Source organism: Ambystoma mexicanum, chromosome 8, assembly GCF_040938575.1.
Source record: "Ambystoma mexicanum isolate Mex_15411 chromosome 8, UKY_AmexF1_1, whole genome shotgun sequence".
In the NCBI taxonomy this organism is placed as follows: domain Eukaryota; kingdom Metazoa; phylum Chordata; class Amphibia; order Caudata; family Ambystomatidae; genus Ambystoma; species Ambystoma mexicanum.
Window position 1 is genome coordinate 152,862,133 of NC_090929.1, and position 16,878 is coordinate 152,879,010.

Below are 16,878 nucleotides of genomic sequence, written 5' to 3' on the forward strand. Positions count from 1 at the left end.
GTGTGGCTAAGGATGGGCTGAGAGCAAGAGTGTATCCCCCTCCATCTGCCTGTACTTGGCGTCCAGGCGTCGATTGACCAGCTGGGCCAAGTGGGGCTTAAGCCAACCATTCTTGGTGAGGGAGACTACATCGGTCTGCAGCGGAATCCCTGTTTTGGCAGAGGGGCGTCGCGTGAGGACTTCAGCCAGAACCCCCTCTGCCGGCTGCTCGACCTCGAGCTGGGGGAGGCCCCGGTATTCCGCCAGCCCAGCAAGACGTTTGTGGAAGGCCCTGGCTGAGGATGGCGTGTCCGGATCCTCCTCATCATCATCATCAACATCATCATCATCATCATCATCATCTGTGTCCTGCGGATCAGGAGGATCCTGCGGAGGTGGAAGAGTGGTTGGAGCCAGAGGCTGGGGCACAGGCACCACAGCCGGGGGCTGAGGAGGTGGCGGAGGCTGGTATGGAACTGCCTGAGGAGTCGGCTGGGGAGTCGGGACCAGCGGCTGCATTGGGACTGGGGGCGTCGGTGCTTGTGGTGCCGCTAGCATAGTCGGGAGGACTTCCCTGATGGCGTCCTTGTGGATAACTCCCATCCGAGGAGACTTCATGAGCCCGAGGAACCTCTCAAAGAACCCCTCTTCACTAGTCTGATGGGGGGTAAGGGGTACTGACGGGGTAGCCGGGGGCTGCTGGAGCCGCTGCATACCCTGCCTGTATGGACGCAGTGTGAAGTAGCCCTGCGCAAAAGGAGGATAGGCTGTCGGCCACGTACCTGCTTGAGGCCAGTCCCACCTCGACACTCGTTCTTCTCCGAACTCCTGGAATGGCGTCAGACGGGTGCCTCTGTCTGGCACGGTGGCCATCTTGTTGAGCTGCCTGCCACGTGCCTGTGACGTGTTGCTCGGCCCGCTGGGCCCAGCCTCCTCCAGGACTCTTGTATGTGGATCACAAGGCCTACCCTGCTCCTCGGGCCTAGGCCCGGTAGGTGTGGCACCCTCGACCCGGGGGTCGGTAGAGTTATGTTGAGGCGCCCCCTTGGACGTATTGCCAGTACTAGGGCGTAGCCCCTCGCCCATATTGCTGGAACAAGGGCGGAGCCCCTCGGATGACGATCCGGTACAAGAACATTCCAGCCCCTCAACACCGCCACCGGGGATCCCTCAGCCCGAGGGCCGATAGCTGAAGCAGCCTCGGTGCACGTGCTGGTGCAAGGACCTGAACGGTCCCTCTCACGTGGGAGAGTCCTTGGGAAGGAGTCTCCTTTGCGGGGTGCAATGGAAAATAGCAGCCCTTCCTTGGGCCTGGCTCGCTGTTTCACAAAGTTCTTGAGGTCCTCTGGAGGAGACTTCTGGAAGAACTCCCTCCACCTGGCTAGTCTGCTCTTCAGCGCTTTCGACAACAGCGAGCCACACGCTGAACAAGCTTGCCAACAGTGGTCTTGGCCAAGGCAACGTAGGCAGAGGGCGTGGGGGTCTTAAATTGGGATGAGCCTGTTGCAGGATAGACACCTGCTGAACCCTGTGGAAGTCGACATGCACCGGGGAGGAACATCGAGCCTGAGGACCGAGTACCTGAATGATAAAAAGACAGAAGTATCCGCACGTGGAATTACATGGCCGAAGCCAAACCCAGGAGCGCTGGTGAATTTGCCCGTTCCTGTCAGTGCGGAAAAGGGGACTGGGGTGTGGCACCGAAGGGCAGAGTCAGGACATTGCATGCTCTCTGGGCCGCACCCCCCCCCCGTGCCTCTAAATTTAAAGGGGAAGAAGATGTTTTCTGGTTAAAAAGGTTCCGTCTCCCATCCCTTGGAAGGGACGCTGATGCAGTATGGAGGAAAGGGGATGGGAAGTAAGAGTAAAGCACTATACAATAAATAAAATTAAGATGGGAGGTGCACTGAGCCACTCTGGTAGCTGAAAACAGAGGTGCAATAAAGTCAATTATTGCTTGGATTCCATGGAATCCTAATTGGTTGTGGTGGACCTCATAGGGACTGAGGTTGGAACATGGCAACTACTGCACCAAGAATGCAGTATCAAGCATACAGTCTTTCTGGCGGGGCGCTGTTGCGCATGACGGAGATGGCCGCCTGAGGGGAGAGCTCTGGCCCGTAACATATCCCATTATAAATTAATCCTGTTTGGGGCCGCCTACACACAAATAAACACCTGCATTCGGCGGTGGAGAGCTTGCGGCATCACTCCACTGATTTTCATGAAGGAACGCCGGCTCAATCCTGAAAAATCGGACTGCAAACTTATACCGTGAACGCGGCAGAGACATATCCGGCCCACGGCTCCAGGAGAAATCACGCGACGACCGGGGGTGCTGGCTCGTGCGCAGGCCAGAAGGCGGAGGGGCCACACTCGGCGCCTTTCTGAGTTGCCGATGGATATATCCTGTTGGCTCTCGATCCTTCTTCTGGGTATACAACGCACGCCTGGTCCGGACGGAACATTGCTCTTTTCGTCGGGATTGTCATCCTGTTCCCTGTTCCGCTACTGCCCCACGGATTGATCCTTGACCGACCGCCGGGTCTGGCCTTGTCGACGGCGATGGGCTGGTTGCGTTCACCCGCTGGGGCCTGCCGGTAACATCATAAGGTGGGCGCCCTGGTATCTTTCTCTTATATACTCGTCAGCGGTGTACGCCACACCCCTAAGTGCCAACGATTGCCAAGCACTACCTATCACAGGGCGCCGGAGCGTGGGCAAACACAACGCAACCCAACAGAGCTGACACATGGGCCGCAGCGAGAAAAAAAGTATGGGCTCCAAGAAAACTTGTCCGATGGACTCCTTTGCCAGTTCTCAGTCGCATGGGCCTGCCTAGACACCCGCTGAGCTCTCGGGCAGCCAGCTGGAGTCTCCAATGATTGTGAGAGTGGACAAACTACTAACAATGGTCCAGAGTGGATTCCTGGCGGTGAACAGCAAACTGGACGACATAGGGGCCACGATCAGCTCTTTAAAGGCTAGGGTTGATAAGGAAAGTGCTCGCACTACGGAGGCGGAGAACAGGATTGGAGTTAATGAGGACTCGATAGCACAACATGGCCGTGATATCGCCCAGTTGAAGGGAGACCTGCAGAAAACCCTGAACAAGTGCGAGGACTTGGAATCTCGCTCCAGAAGAAACAATATCCGCCTGGTAGGAGTAGCCAAATCCTTTGGTAAGGGCTCCATGGAGCACCATGTGGAAAACCTCCTGAAATCCCTCCAGGGCCCCGATGCTTTCTCCGATCATTTCCTCATGGAGCGGGCCCATCGCACCCTGGCCTCCCCTCCTAAGCCTGGAGCGCCGCCCCGCACGATCATTGCCCGACTTCTGAATTATAGAGATAGAGACGCTATCCTGAGGCTTTCCAGAGAAAAAGGATCCCTGTATTACGTAGAAAACAGGATACACATATATCCAGACTTTTTGACCAATGTGCAGACACTGAGAAGATCCTACGAACCGGTCAAGAGACACCTGAGACTACGCCAGATCCCATATGCGCTTGACTTCCCGGCTAAAATGCGCATCCAACACGGAGGCCGCGCACACTATTTTTTCGACAATCCTACGGAGGCCATGATGTATGTCGAGGCCTCAATCCCCCTTCCCCCGGGGAACCGGGAAGCTAACCGTAACCTGCCGCCCCGGCGGGTGCCGGAACAGGAGGACCACGCTGGCTGAAGGGACTTGCTCTACACTGCCTTACCACAAGTTTGATAACCCGTCGACGGCGAGGAGGCCATGATCACCATATATTGTTGTAGGGCCGTGAGCCCCCCCACATGGTGTTCGGTCACGTGAGTACAGCTCACACCCCCAGGAGACTTCCCAAGTTATGGTTGATGGGATACATCATTGGGTTGGGGTTGATGATGCGGGTAGGGGGTTGGAAGGGGAAGTAGGTAAGAGTGTGTCTTGGTGTTCTGCCGGGCATGGTTGGGGATGTTATAAAGTTAAAACCAGGGGACTGTTCTTCAGCGAGACTCTTCCAAAACTTGAGACAGTGGTGCCATTCTTGGCAAATGCCCCCTTTGATAGGCAGCTATAGTGCAGGCTAAAGGTGGGTTGAACATTCGACTACTTTCTTGGAACATTCGGGGTCTCAACAACCCAGTCAAGGCAAGGAAAATTGCTGAATACATTACACGCCCTGATCCCCATATCCTTCTGATACAGGAGACACATGCGATGGGGAGTATCAACAATAAATTCCTTCCACGGTGGGGCCCTCATAGGTACTTCACAGAATATTCAACATAATCCAGGCGAGTCCTGACGCTTATACACTCCAAGCTGTGCTTCAGGTATCTTGCTAGTAAGATAGACCCTTTGGGTAGATACGTGTTGGTATGGGGGGGGGGGGGGGGGGGGGGGGTTGCGGGACGGCAAATCCTGTTGATAAATAAATATGGTCCTAATATCGATGACCCGCTATTTTATCGCGCAATCCTCGACATGATATCCACATCGACCGAGGCGCAAATAATATGGGGCGGAGATTTCAATATGATCCTCGATCACTCCTTGGACCGCTCATCCACGTCCCCCAGGGACCCGTCCAAAGCGACTCTTGCCGTTAAACAGATGATGAAACAGACTAACATAATTGACGCATGGCGCACGTTACATCCACTTGAGAAGAAATTCACTTTCTACTCATCTGTTCACGACTCCCACTCCCGTATAGATTATTGGTTTATTAGCTCGTCCCTCTCCGCTGAGATCAATGACTATGCAATACACCCCCGCACGCTCTCGACCACTCGCCAATAACACTGAACATCAGCCTGGGTGACTCCCCACCTCCGGCTAGAAGGTGGAGGATGCCCTCTGCAATCCTTAGGGACCCCAATATCTGTGAGGCTTTACATACTGAAAATCGAGGAGTTTTTGGAGTGGAACGAGGGTTCTGTGAGCACCCATACTACCCTGTGGGAGGCATTCAAGGTTTGGGTCCGGGGTACTATATTGGGTAAATCTACAGGTATGCTAAGAGCGGTGAGGAGGGAACTGGGTGTGGCTCAAGCCGCAATAGATGCACTACAGACGGAATATGGTGCCACATTGAACAAGGAAACCCTGTCTAAGATACACGCTTCCCTCAAGGACTTTCATGAACTAGCCAATAGGGAAGTTCTATACATGGCTGCCCCGGCTAAGGCCCGCAGATACGGGGAAAGCAATAGGACGGGGAGATTTCTTGCCAACATGCTTAAAACAGATAGGCACCCTAATCCAATTGCTAGTATTCAGAATCCAGCTGGGGTCACGGTCAATAAAGAATGCGATATCAACACTACTTTTGCTGATTTTTACTCCGTTTTATACTCTGATCACGATGTTAAAACCAGGGAAGACAAATTCAGATATCTAGACTCCCTTGATCTCCCAAAACTCACTGAAACGACGCGAAACATTTTAGATCAACCCGTGACTATTGAAGAACTAAACGAGCCATAAAATCTTTATCTGGTGGCCGCGCCCCTGGCTCAGATGGCCGCGCCCCTGGCTCAGATGGCCTGACTGCCGAACTGTACAAGGAATTCCAAGGCGTATTGGCTCCACTGTTACTGAAAGTATGGGAGCAGGCCATGAATTGTGGTGTCCTTCCAGGCTCGATGCGTGAGGCAATTATTATGGTCCTTCTGAAGCCACGTAGACCAGCACAGGAGATGGCCTCTTACAGGCTCCTCTCCCTAATCAATACCGATGCGAAAATCTTCGCTAAAGTACTGGCCACCAGGCTCCTTCCGTACATGCCAATCCTGGTCCACCCTGATCAGGCCGGCTTCATACCAACTAGATCCACGGCTTTAAACCTTCGACGACTCTTCAATGTGCTGGCACAGATAGACCCGGAGGCTAGGGCAGCCATAGTGGCCCTCGACGCCGAAAAGGCCTTGGATTCCGTCTCCTGGACATACCTCTTCCTTGTGCTTGAGAGGTTTGGACTTGGGCCGTATTTTATTAAATGCGTTCGGCTGCTATATACTCAACCATCCGCCAAGGTACTAACCAATAACTTCCTGTCCCCTTCTTTCCATCTGCACAGGGGGACCAGGCAGGGCTGCCCATGTTCCCCCATTCTGTTTGCCCTCACTATTGAACCAATGGCGGAATATATTGGTCAACACCACTCGCATAGAGGACTCAGGATGACTGGCCCTCCCCAGATCATATATCTGTATGCGGATGATACCCTGTTGTATGTCCGGGACCCACATGAGAATGTGCAACACATTATGGCTGACATACACAAGTTCTCAGAATACTCGGGATACAAAATCAATGTCCCCAAATCCAAAATATTTCCTTTGACCCCTAATACGGGTGATCTATCTTGCATCACAGGGTTTAAGCCTGCCCCCACGCTGGTGAGATACCTGGGCATAATGGTGGCTAGAGATAGACAGCTGCTGCACTCACACAATCACGGCGAACTGCTTCTCACCCTTTCAACCAAGCTCCACCTATGGGCTAACCTCCCTCTGTCCCTATACGGCCGAGTGGCCCTACTTAAAATGGTTGTATTACCCAAACTCCTGTACCTCTTCAATAACATCCCGATATGGCCCGGTAAACTCTTTTTTGTCAAACTTAGGTCACTGCCATCTTGCTTTATTTGGAACGGTAAAACTGCTAGGTTGGGGTGGGATAAAATGGTGGAGCCATACTCACAGGGCGGTATTGCGTCCCTGATTTTGAATTGTATTGCATAGCAGCACAGGCACAATTCGTAAAGCATTGGTTTGACCCCGAGGACACTGCCCCACACACTCTTCTCGAAAAGCACGCAGTCCGCCCTAATGATATACGTTCAGTCCTTTTGGACCCCACCTATAGCAACAACTGCCCTTTTGCCCGGTATACGTCACTACACGGGCGTGGTCCAGGGTCTATAAAAGGATTGGCCTGGAAGTCCCCTATGACCCAGATATAGCCCTGTGGAACTTCTCCAGTGTTTCTCCGACCTTCGACAGGGCCCTTCAGCGAACCTGGGACCCGAATAAACTCTTCAGGTTCCGAGATATGTTCCATGATGGCAAGTTCTGTGAACTTGCAGATTTCACGGGGGCGGTTGGAGGGGGTCAGCTTAAACATCTCAATACTATCGTATGGGAACCGCTTTTGCCGCCAAATGGCACTCCTTCCCGGTAGAACCCCAGGCACATGAGTGTATCAGAGCCATTGTGACGACGGACGGTCATGGTGAGGGAATCCCGTCGCTATACACCCTGGTGCAGAGGTCTTCAAACTGTGGGGCGCGCCCCCATAGGGGGGCGCAGCCGCATCCCAGGGTGGGCACCAGAGCACAGCATGAAATGTAAAAAAAAAAAAAGTTTTTTATTTTTTTTATTTATTTTTTAGATTGGAGGAAATGGGAAGGGGCAGCTCACATGGTCAGACAGGACCATAAAACGGTCTTAGGCACCAATGAAAAAATGGCCAGCAGTTGCAAATGGATATTCAGTACTTTAGTCACAGACTGTTTGAATAGTACCCACGGGGGTTGTTTTTTGTTCAAATGTAAACAAATGGTGATATTTAAAGAATATTTATTTAGCAACAATGATCAAAACTACTAGCTGCATAGTGAAGTAACTCCTCAAACTGGCCCACATGGGCCAAAAAAGTGGCCCGTTTTGACTGGCCTACACTAGCATTTTGCATTTTTGGTACGGTCATCACCCTATTGCCCTATAGGCCAGTCCAAGCCTGCCGGCTCATCCATAATGGGTGAGGGGGCCTCCACTCACTGGCCACCTCACCCATTATGGAGGAGCCAAGGAGCCAGCCCAGTCAAGCACTGAGCACTCCCTCAGCTGCTTTTTCCAGCTGAGGGAGTGCTCCTGGGCTGGCTGAACTGTCAAAGGGAAACACCGTTTGCCTTTGACAGTTCATTTCCCCAGCCGCACATGATCACTGAGCCATGCAACGCTGGGGTGTTTTGCTTCGCCAGCCTTTCATAGCTCATTGGAAATGCTGGCTGGGGCACTGCATGTATCTATGTGCGAGGGGGTGCTTCTGCGCCTCCTCACACATACGGGCAGAGCAACCTGGAGCGGGGCATTTTAGCAAACATGCGCAGGCCCATGCAGAAGGTACATTTATGGCGATTTATTTTTTATTTAAATGTGTATGGATGTGTGTATGCTTGTGTTATGGGACTGTAGTGGGAGCAGGATTGGCTGCAGCACTAGGATAGTGGTGGGAGTAGGTTCGGGAGAGCCCAGGGTCTGTACTGGGAGTAGGGTGTGGTGACGGCACGCAAAAGTTCATAGCGATTTCTACATATTGTCCATCTGGTACTTTTGGGGGGGGCTGGCCTGCCCAAACTTTGCCCTGGGGGGCCCAGGCCAAAAAAGTTTGAAGACCACTGCCCTGGTGCAATCACACTCCCCTCACGAAACACTATCAGAGAAACCTGGGAGCGGGATGTGGGTACTCAGATCGATGACGTGAGATGGGCCCGATATTGTCAACTCACCAAATCGGTCTCCATGAACTCTGGACTCTGATTGATCCAATTTAAAATACTGAACCAGCTACATTACTCCCCGGCTAGACTGGCTAAGTTTGTGGAGGGTTGCACAGGGACATGTTTGAAATGCGGCGGTCCTGATGCTGGGGCATATCATATGTACTGGTCGTGCCCTGTTATCGCGAACTTTTGGCGAGAAGTGGTTGAGCTCCTTGAGGAGATAACGGCGATCCCAGCCGCCCTGTCCCCACTAAAATACCTGCTTGGTGACATTGGGAAGGTTAAGGAGACCACGAGGAGACTATTTAACATCTCATGTATTATTGCCAAACGCTGCATCCTTAAATGCTGAAAATCCACTGGTGGGCCTACCCGATCCAATTTCCTGAAAGACTTGTGTATGGTGAACAATGACGAGAAACTCTTTGTTTTATCAGTCAAGACACCCTGTCGTCCTAAAGATATATGGTCGCTACTACGTTTGTATCTATGTGATTTGATGTCCGATGCCGATGTAACACCTACCCCGTCGCCTTAGGTGACGATACCGGTCTTATTTCCACAGATCTATGCCACTGTCGATATTATACATATGTTATACTGTACTGTTTATGAGAACTGTCTTGCTGTGAATTGTTCCCCTCAATAAACAAAGTTTTAAAAAAGAAAAATCATACAGTGTTTCCGCAATTAAACTCCATGGGTATGGTGTGGATTCAGAAAGATATAGCAGCCATTTTCAATAACAAGTTGGATAGTCACACTAGCTGGTAAGCAAACACCTACCAGAAAGCAAAATATATTAATGTATTGGAGTAAAAGACACATTACTGCTGGCTGATGTCATTATGCCACTGATTCGGTCTAGGAGGTTTCATTATAGTTACTCTCCCAACTTTTCAAACTGCTCACTTCCAAGTCACTTCCCTGCAGAAAGAAGACATGGTAGATGTCTTCAACTGCTGGAGTTGAGTGAAGTACAAAAGGTGCCAATGAGGAGATGAAAACAAAGCATGTGATGAACAACTTTTGCCAGTATCGAACAGCTTTCAAAGATGGTGAGCAGAAGTAAAATATTTTGTGCACTTGATCACCATAGCAAAAGTAACCAACCAGACCATCAACACCAAGCACTCACTGTCTCCTGCCCATCTTGCATAAAAATCTGGTTGTTACCTTTGCTTCAGCTGCTTTGTTACAGGCTTTCTTGTAGTCATCTGGTACAACTCTGAGTTTATCCTGCAGCGCAGCAACCTCTTCCTGCAACATTTTCTGCCTCTCGCAAGCCTCCTCCTTCTCTTGCTGGACACGAGCAAGAATTTCATTAAAATGCTTCTGCAAGTCTGCCAGGCTTTTTCCTAAAACATCTGCAGAGTTATGACATCTGGAAGGGATGAGGAGAAAAAAGCACTTCAAGTTATGCTACAACAGGGAATCGTGTCTAATATGTTCTTGGATGGCACAGATAACTAATATTTTCATTCGTCCTAATATTGAGGTTTGTTGAGGCAGTTTTTGTACTCGCCTATGTTGAGAATGCTACACAACTAAACCTTGGAGGGAAGGCTATACCACTTGAGAAGAAAGGGAAGCCAAACCTTTCAAATATGGGTAGTGACAAGGTTTAACTCTCTGGTACCGGGTAATAGGTCAACACAGATGTACAATTAGCCCACACATGTAACTATGTTGATACACTGAAACATATTTACTTTAATAAAGTCACACATAAAACAGTTCCAATAAGTACTTATTACACAGTACTAGGAACAGTAATGTCTATGCAAGGACTCTTCACAATCCCAATGTCTTGCCACGGGCAAGTACCCAACACAAAACAGGAGGTGGGGAGATCCAAGAAACCAGGAAACCATAAACCCTATCAAAAGGTAAATACCCAGTGGTCAGCAGAACCAAGTTCAGTGTCCTAATGACACATCCCAATCCTAGTATCCTAGAATATGAGTAAGGCCCTGGACCGGATGGTCAGCAGCTTCTTACACATATGGCAGGGTATGAGATTAAAAAAGCGAAACAATGTTAGCCATGGGAAAAATAGGTTAAATTCCCTAAGGCCTAAAACACAATACATATAGATCTCCTAGGCGATGGGTCAGCAACCTTTGGCTTTTCAAATGTTTTGGACTACAACTGCGATCTGCCCTATCAGCATAGTAAATGGTAAGGGATCACAGGAGTTGAAGAAAAAACATCTGGAGAACCAATGTTAGCATACCCCCAACACATTTCAGTCTGAACTCCTTCAAAGCCCTTTTTGTCCCTCCCCGAATATACATTGAAAAATTGTTAATTTCTTTCATTTCACATGCCTTGACACACACATATATCACTGAAAAAAACTTTGTTAAAGGGACGTTATGGTTAAATTGCACTAATAAAAACCTATGAAATTCAGTAAAAAACGTTATTAAAAGGACGTTACGGTTACAAGTAAAATCGAAAAACCCCTGAAATTCGCCAGTTATGGTAAGCTAAGCAACCATAACTCACGCCACCACCGTGCACTGCTAAGACTAACACCCAGGACATCAAAGATGACATCACAAATATCGTCCCGTTGTAGGAAGGAAAATCCTTTTACAAGACAGCCAACATGGAAAGAGAAGGCGGGGCTCCATACACAGCCCCTCTTCCCTTGCCATGGCAGCCTGCAAAACCCTATGAACATATTACCACAAGCACTTTTTTTCCCTTTCAAACCTATCCTACCTTCGAATAACTTTACCACATAGCCGGTCCCAGGTAGACATAGCCACTTTAACACCATTTTTCGTCCATAGCGCTCATGGCCAGTAGCCAGATCGTCTGAGTCATGAACTTATGCCATGTCCCAGACAATGTGGCTACTGCCCACGGCCACAGGCTATACCTCAGTCATCAAAGGTTTATGACTATTTTTTGTACCTACATTATTACACTTGTAAAATAAATAAAACACGGGCACATTTGCAAAACCATGCTTTAATGTCCTTGCCAATGCTCCTCACGAGTTAGCTCGAAATACGCCCTTGTTTTATTTTTTTTAAAGTTTCAAAATGTATGTACATACAATCGTCATATAACTTCGCCCCCACTTGACAAAATCCATTCTGTCTTTACATAAACAGTGAAGGTTGGGTCTATAATCTTTCTCAAAACATTTGTCCACATTCGTCAAATAGCAACAAAGTTATAAGCCATCTAAAAATGTTAAGACCCCCCCCTCTAATTTTGCCCCCTCGAGAAAATCCCACCAAACTTTAGAAAACCATTTATATCTAGATCCAAAATCGTTTTGCCAAATGTGCAGATTCGTCAAATGACACCACATTTATATGCCTTTACAATATTTTGGGACCCGCCTCTAATTTTGCAAAACCATTCAGGATTAATTCGATAATAAAATTGCAAAATTACATGCAGTTTCATTGGATGGCGCAAAAGTTATAAGCCATCCAAAAACTGCTTTTCCCAAACCCTGTAATGCAGAAATAGGTTCAGATGTCCTAGGACATCTGAAGTGTCTGCGAACACCAAAGCACTGCCCCAGGACATCTGGAGTGTTCGCTGACTTTCGGGGGGTGAAACGACCTATTTTTTGGCTTCTTATGGCCATATCCAATCCAATCCTCACCCCCCCCACATCCCAACAGATTGTTCGTCGAGTTTGGCAAGTGAAATGCTGCTTTTTAAAAAATGTTTTCACCATGCTGTCCGCGGATCCCAAAAAACTCTGCGAATCCAAGATGGCAGGCGCTTCAGGGAAACGATGCATTTCACGTTTTCCCACCAGCCAATCAGAGGGCCCGTCCCGATGCCCGCAGACCACGCAAAAGTCAGTGAATTTTCTGGCCAATCGGGGGCCAGTCTGCGAACAGTACAGCCAATCAGAGGCCTGTCCGCGGACTGAACCGGGAAGTGAGTCCGTGTAGCAGACATAGATATCACTAAGTTTTTTGCCTCACGTTTTGGTCATTTAAAAAAAAAATAATAAACTACTGGACGGATTTACACCAAATTAACAAAAGCACGCTTTCGGGACCAAGCCACCGCTCCTGCCGCAAATTTGGTGAAAATCCGTCCAGCAGTTTGGGCTGTAGGCGTTAGCAAAGTTTTTTCCCATTATGTCTATGGGAAAAAAAGAAATTTTGGGACCCCCCCCCCCCAGACCAAATCTCACCAAACTTTGCAAATAAAATCAATTAGAGTGGGCCATATACTTTATTTGCAAGGTAAGGTGAGGATTCGTCCAGAGGAAGCAAAGTTATAAGCCACCCAAAAAGTGCTCTTCCTATGGGATTAGCAATTTAACCATAACTACAGTGTAATATGGGATACATTACTCACCGTAATCGTATTTCTGATGCTTGTATCTGCTTAGATTCCCATGCTGTGCATAGGCCGACATCTAGTGGAAGCTGCGGAGTATTACAGTTTGTTTTTTGAAATTCGAAAATGGGCGTCGACATAGGGCGTGCCAGTAATATTATCCCTAGTGTGACGTCCACTGTACCCATGATCCCCTCACGCGTGTAGGACCTTCAGATTGTATTTTTTCTGACTTGAGGTAGCATGAGGAGTAACATGAGTACAGATTGATAGATAGATAAGACTACAAGCATCCATGCGCCTTCTCTCACTCAGAGGGGAGGAAGGGCGGGCGCATGTGAATCTAAGCAGATACAAGCATCATAAATACGATTACGGTGAGTAATGTATCCCTTCTGAGGCTTGTGGAATCTGCTTAGATCACATGCTGTGCATAGATTAGCGAGCAGTGTTAAAAGAAGGAGGTGGGATGTGAGAAGGGTCATGAGCGAACAGATGTCTTAGAACCGCTTGTCCCACTTGAGTATCTGTCTTGGAATGAGTGTCAATGCAGTATTGCTGAGTAAAAATGTGAATAGAGCTCCATGTAGCTGCTTTGCAAATGGTGTCAAGGGGTACATTTGCAATGAAAGCCAGAGTGGCCCCAGTGCCTCTAGTAGAGTGGGCTCTTGGCGTAAAAGGCAGAGTTTTTTCAGAAAGGGAGTAACACATCTGGATACATTTGACTATCCATTTCGAGATGGTACCTTTAGAGACGCAATCTCCCTCTCTGCCTGTAGCTACGGAGACAAACAGTTGGTCTGTCTTTCTTAGCGGTCTGGTCTTGTCTACATAGTAGAGGACCGCTCTTTGCACATCTAGAGTGTGTAGTTTCACCTCAGCAGAGCTTTTGGGTTCTTGGAAGAAGGCCGGTAGCTCAATGGACTGGTTAACGTGGAACTTTTAAATGAACTTAGGTGAGAACCTAGGGTGTGTTCGTAGAACCAGTTTAACCTTATGAACAGTAAAGAAAGGATCCTGCACTGACAGAGCCTGAATTTCACCGACCCTTTTTATGGATGTAATGGCTACTAAGAAGGCAGTCTTATAGGTCAGGTGTTTGAGACTAGCTTTATGCATGGGTTCAAATGGGGGGCCCATGAGTTTAGTAAGCACCAAGTTAAGGTCCCATCCTGGTGGTGGGTTAGAAATTGGAGGGTGTAGTCTCTTAACCCCTTCCATGAATGCTTTAACCACTGGTACTTTCCACCACGACACCTTGTTATTGGAGGTGGTGTAGGCTGATAACGCTGCCAGGTCTACCTTGAGTGAATTAAATACCAACCCTGCGTCCAGCAGGTGAAGCATGTAGGTGACAATATTGGAAGGAGTACAATCAACTGGGTTGATCTGTTTATTCTGGCACCAAATAACGAATCTCTTCCATTTATCAAAGTAAGAGTGGCTTGTGTTTGGTTTCCTAGATTCCTCTAGGATATCCATGCATCTCTTAGGTAGATTGAGATGGCCAAACTCTAAGACTTCAGGAGCCATGCTGCCAAGTTCATTGAGCTGGGTTGAGGATGCACTGTTAGTCCTTGGTGCTGGGATAGTAGGTTGTGCCAGCACGGGAGTTTGATGGGTTCGCACACTGCCAGTCTGCGCAGGTGTGGGAACCACGGTTGTCTCGCCCACCTGGGAGCAACTAGGATGAGCGTCATCGATTCCCTGTGCATCTTGTTGACCAACTTCCTCATCAGGGGAGTGGGTGGAAAAGCGTAGGCAAACATCCCTGACCAGTTCATCCACAGGGTGTTCCCCTTGGAGCCTGGCTGGGGGAACCTGGATGCGAATCCTGGGCATTGTCTGTTTTCGCTTGTGGCGAATAGGTCTATAGTGGGGAAACCCCACTGTGAGAAGAGGTCTCCTACGACTTCTTCGTGTAGGCACCATTCCTGTTCTTCTGGGAGGGGATCTCTGCTCAAGGCGTCCGCTAGTGAATTGAGATCCCCTGGAACATGTTGAGATGACAGGTAAATGTTCCGTCTGTGTGCCCATTTCCAAATTTTCTGGGCAAGCTTGGACAGATTTGGCAAACGAGTACCTCCCTGTTTGTTTATGTAAAACATAGCTGTCGTGCTGTCTGTTAAGATCTGCACTGACAGGTTCAACAGGTGGGGTTCGAATGCGCGAAGCGCTCTGAAGACTGCCAGAAGCTCTAGCAGATTTATGTGATTCTTGGTCACTGTGTGGGACCAGAGACCCTGAGCTGTGTGGTGAAGGAGGTGTGCTCCCCACCCCGACATTGACATGTCTGTGGTGACTATGGCCTGTATCTCCGGGTCGTAAAAGGGTTTCCCCTTTGACAGGTTCTCTCTTGTCCACTAGTGAAGACTCTGTACTAATGTTGGCGAAACGACCACTAAATCGTCCCACTGACCACTTGCCTGAGACCACTGTTTCGCCAACCATTCCTGCATGGGTCGCAGGGGCGCGTGGGGAACCAGGTAAATACATGACGCCATCATGCCTAGCAAACACATCACTTTGCGCACCCTTATCTGGCGACCGGGCTGATAGAGGAATTTGCAGTAGTAGATTCCGAATTCTTTCCTCTGATGGAAAGGCCAACCCCTCTTGAGTGTTTAGGACAGCTCCTAGGAACTGTTTGGAGGTGCTTGGCACCAGGCTTGATTTTTTCTCGTTAAGAACCCCAATTCGAAGAGGAGGTTGATCGTTCTTTGGATGTTGGAACTGCAATTTACTGGGGTTTCCCCTGCGATGAGCCAGTCGTCCAGGTATGGGTACACTGGGATTGCCTCCCTGCATAGGTGTGCCGCCACCACCGCCAGTACCTTGGTGAATACGCTTGGAGCCGAGGCTATACCGAAGGGCAGCACCTTGAACTGGTAGTGCTGACTGTCCACCTTGAAGCGCAAGAATCTTGAACATGGAAATATGAAAATAGGCATCCTTAATGTCCAATGTTGCCATGTAATCTCCCTTTTTTAGAAGGGGTCTTGGAGCGTAGCCATACGAAATTTTTGGGGCTTAACATACTTGTTTGCAGGGCGCAAGTCTAATACTGGGCGCATTGTCAAATCTTTTTTTGGCACAAGGAAGTAAGTTGAATAAATACCCTTGTTTACCTGGTTGCCCGGGACAGGTTCTATCGCGTCCTTTGCGAGAAGATTGTCAATTTTCTTGGTGGATCTTTTGGTGGTCCAGGGAGTGTATTTTTTGTCTTGGAGGATGTTTGCGGGGGCGCTTCAGCAGTTCGATGCAGCATCCCGCAGACACTGTGGACAGCACCCATCTGTCCGAGGTGATCCCTTCACATGCTTGGGTAAAGTTTGAAATGCGCCCCCCTACTGAGGATGCGTGGGAAGGGACCCTGAGCGGAGCGTCACTGTTTGCTGGGAGGTGTACTGCATGTGCCTGGGCTGCCTCTCCCTCTACCGCGGCCCCTCTTGTTACCTCTCCGTAACTTTGGGTACCTTGTTGGTTGCCACCCCACGAAGTACCCTGCGCCCCTGTGAGTAATTGGAACTCCTCTTGGAATTTGGTCCGCGTGAGCGACGAAAATGATTATTCCCTCTTTGGTTCGTGGGTTTGTTAGTCAATTGTCCCAGTAATTTTAGGGTATCGTATTCATCCTTGGCAGTTTTCAGTAGCTCCTCTACTGCTTTGCCAAACAAGACATTCAGTTCCACCGGCATGTTGATAAGAGTAGCCTGGGTCCCGGGTTTAAACCCCGATTGTCTGAGCCAAACGTGTCTCTTGATGACAGTGCTCTCTGCGATGAGCCGGCCTGCATTATCTGCGGCGTCAAAGGTCGCCTTTAGAATGCACCCGGACACCGATCTACCCTCCGACGTAATCTTGGCTAACTGGCCCTTTAGTGGTTCAGGTGCGGAGGCGATGAGGGCCGCTACCTGCTCCCACTGGTGGCAATTCTAGCTTGCCAGCAGAGTGGTGGTATTGGCGATTCTTGCCTGGTAAGGGAAGTGGAGGCCACTTTTCTTCTATCCTCTTGCACTCCTTGTCTGAGGGAGCTTCAGATGATGATAGAGGTTTGTTTGTTTATTTTATTTATATC

General features: G+C 49.2%; 1 protein-coding gene across 4 annotated transcripts in view; it reads right to left on the reverse strand.

Moving 5' to 3' along the window:
• The window catches only part of CNTRL (centriolin), a 1,220,196-nt gene that overhangs the window by 746,770 nt on the left and 456,548 nt on the right, over positions 1 to 16,878 (reverse strand). For all 4 annotated transcript variants that reach the window (XM_069609523.1, XM_069609522.1, XM_069609524.1 and 1 more), the window contains one exon: positions 9,648 to 9,855. In XM_069609523.1, the coding sequence (XP_069465624.1) occupies positions 9,648 to 9,855 (208 nt within the window). The remainder of the gene's footprint in view (positions 1 to 9,647; positions 9,856 to 16,878) is intronic.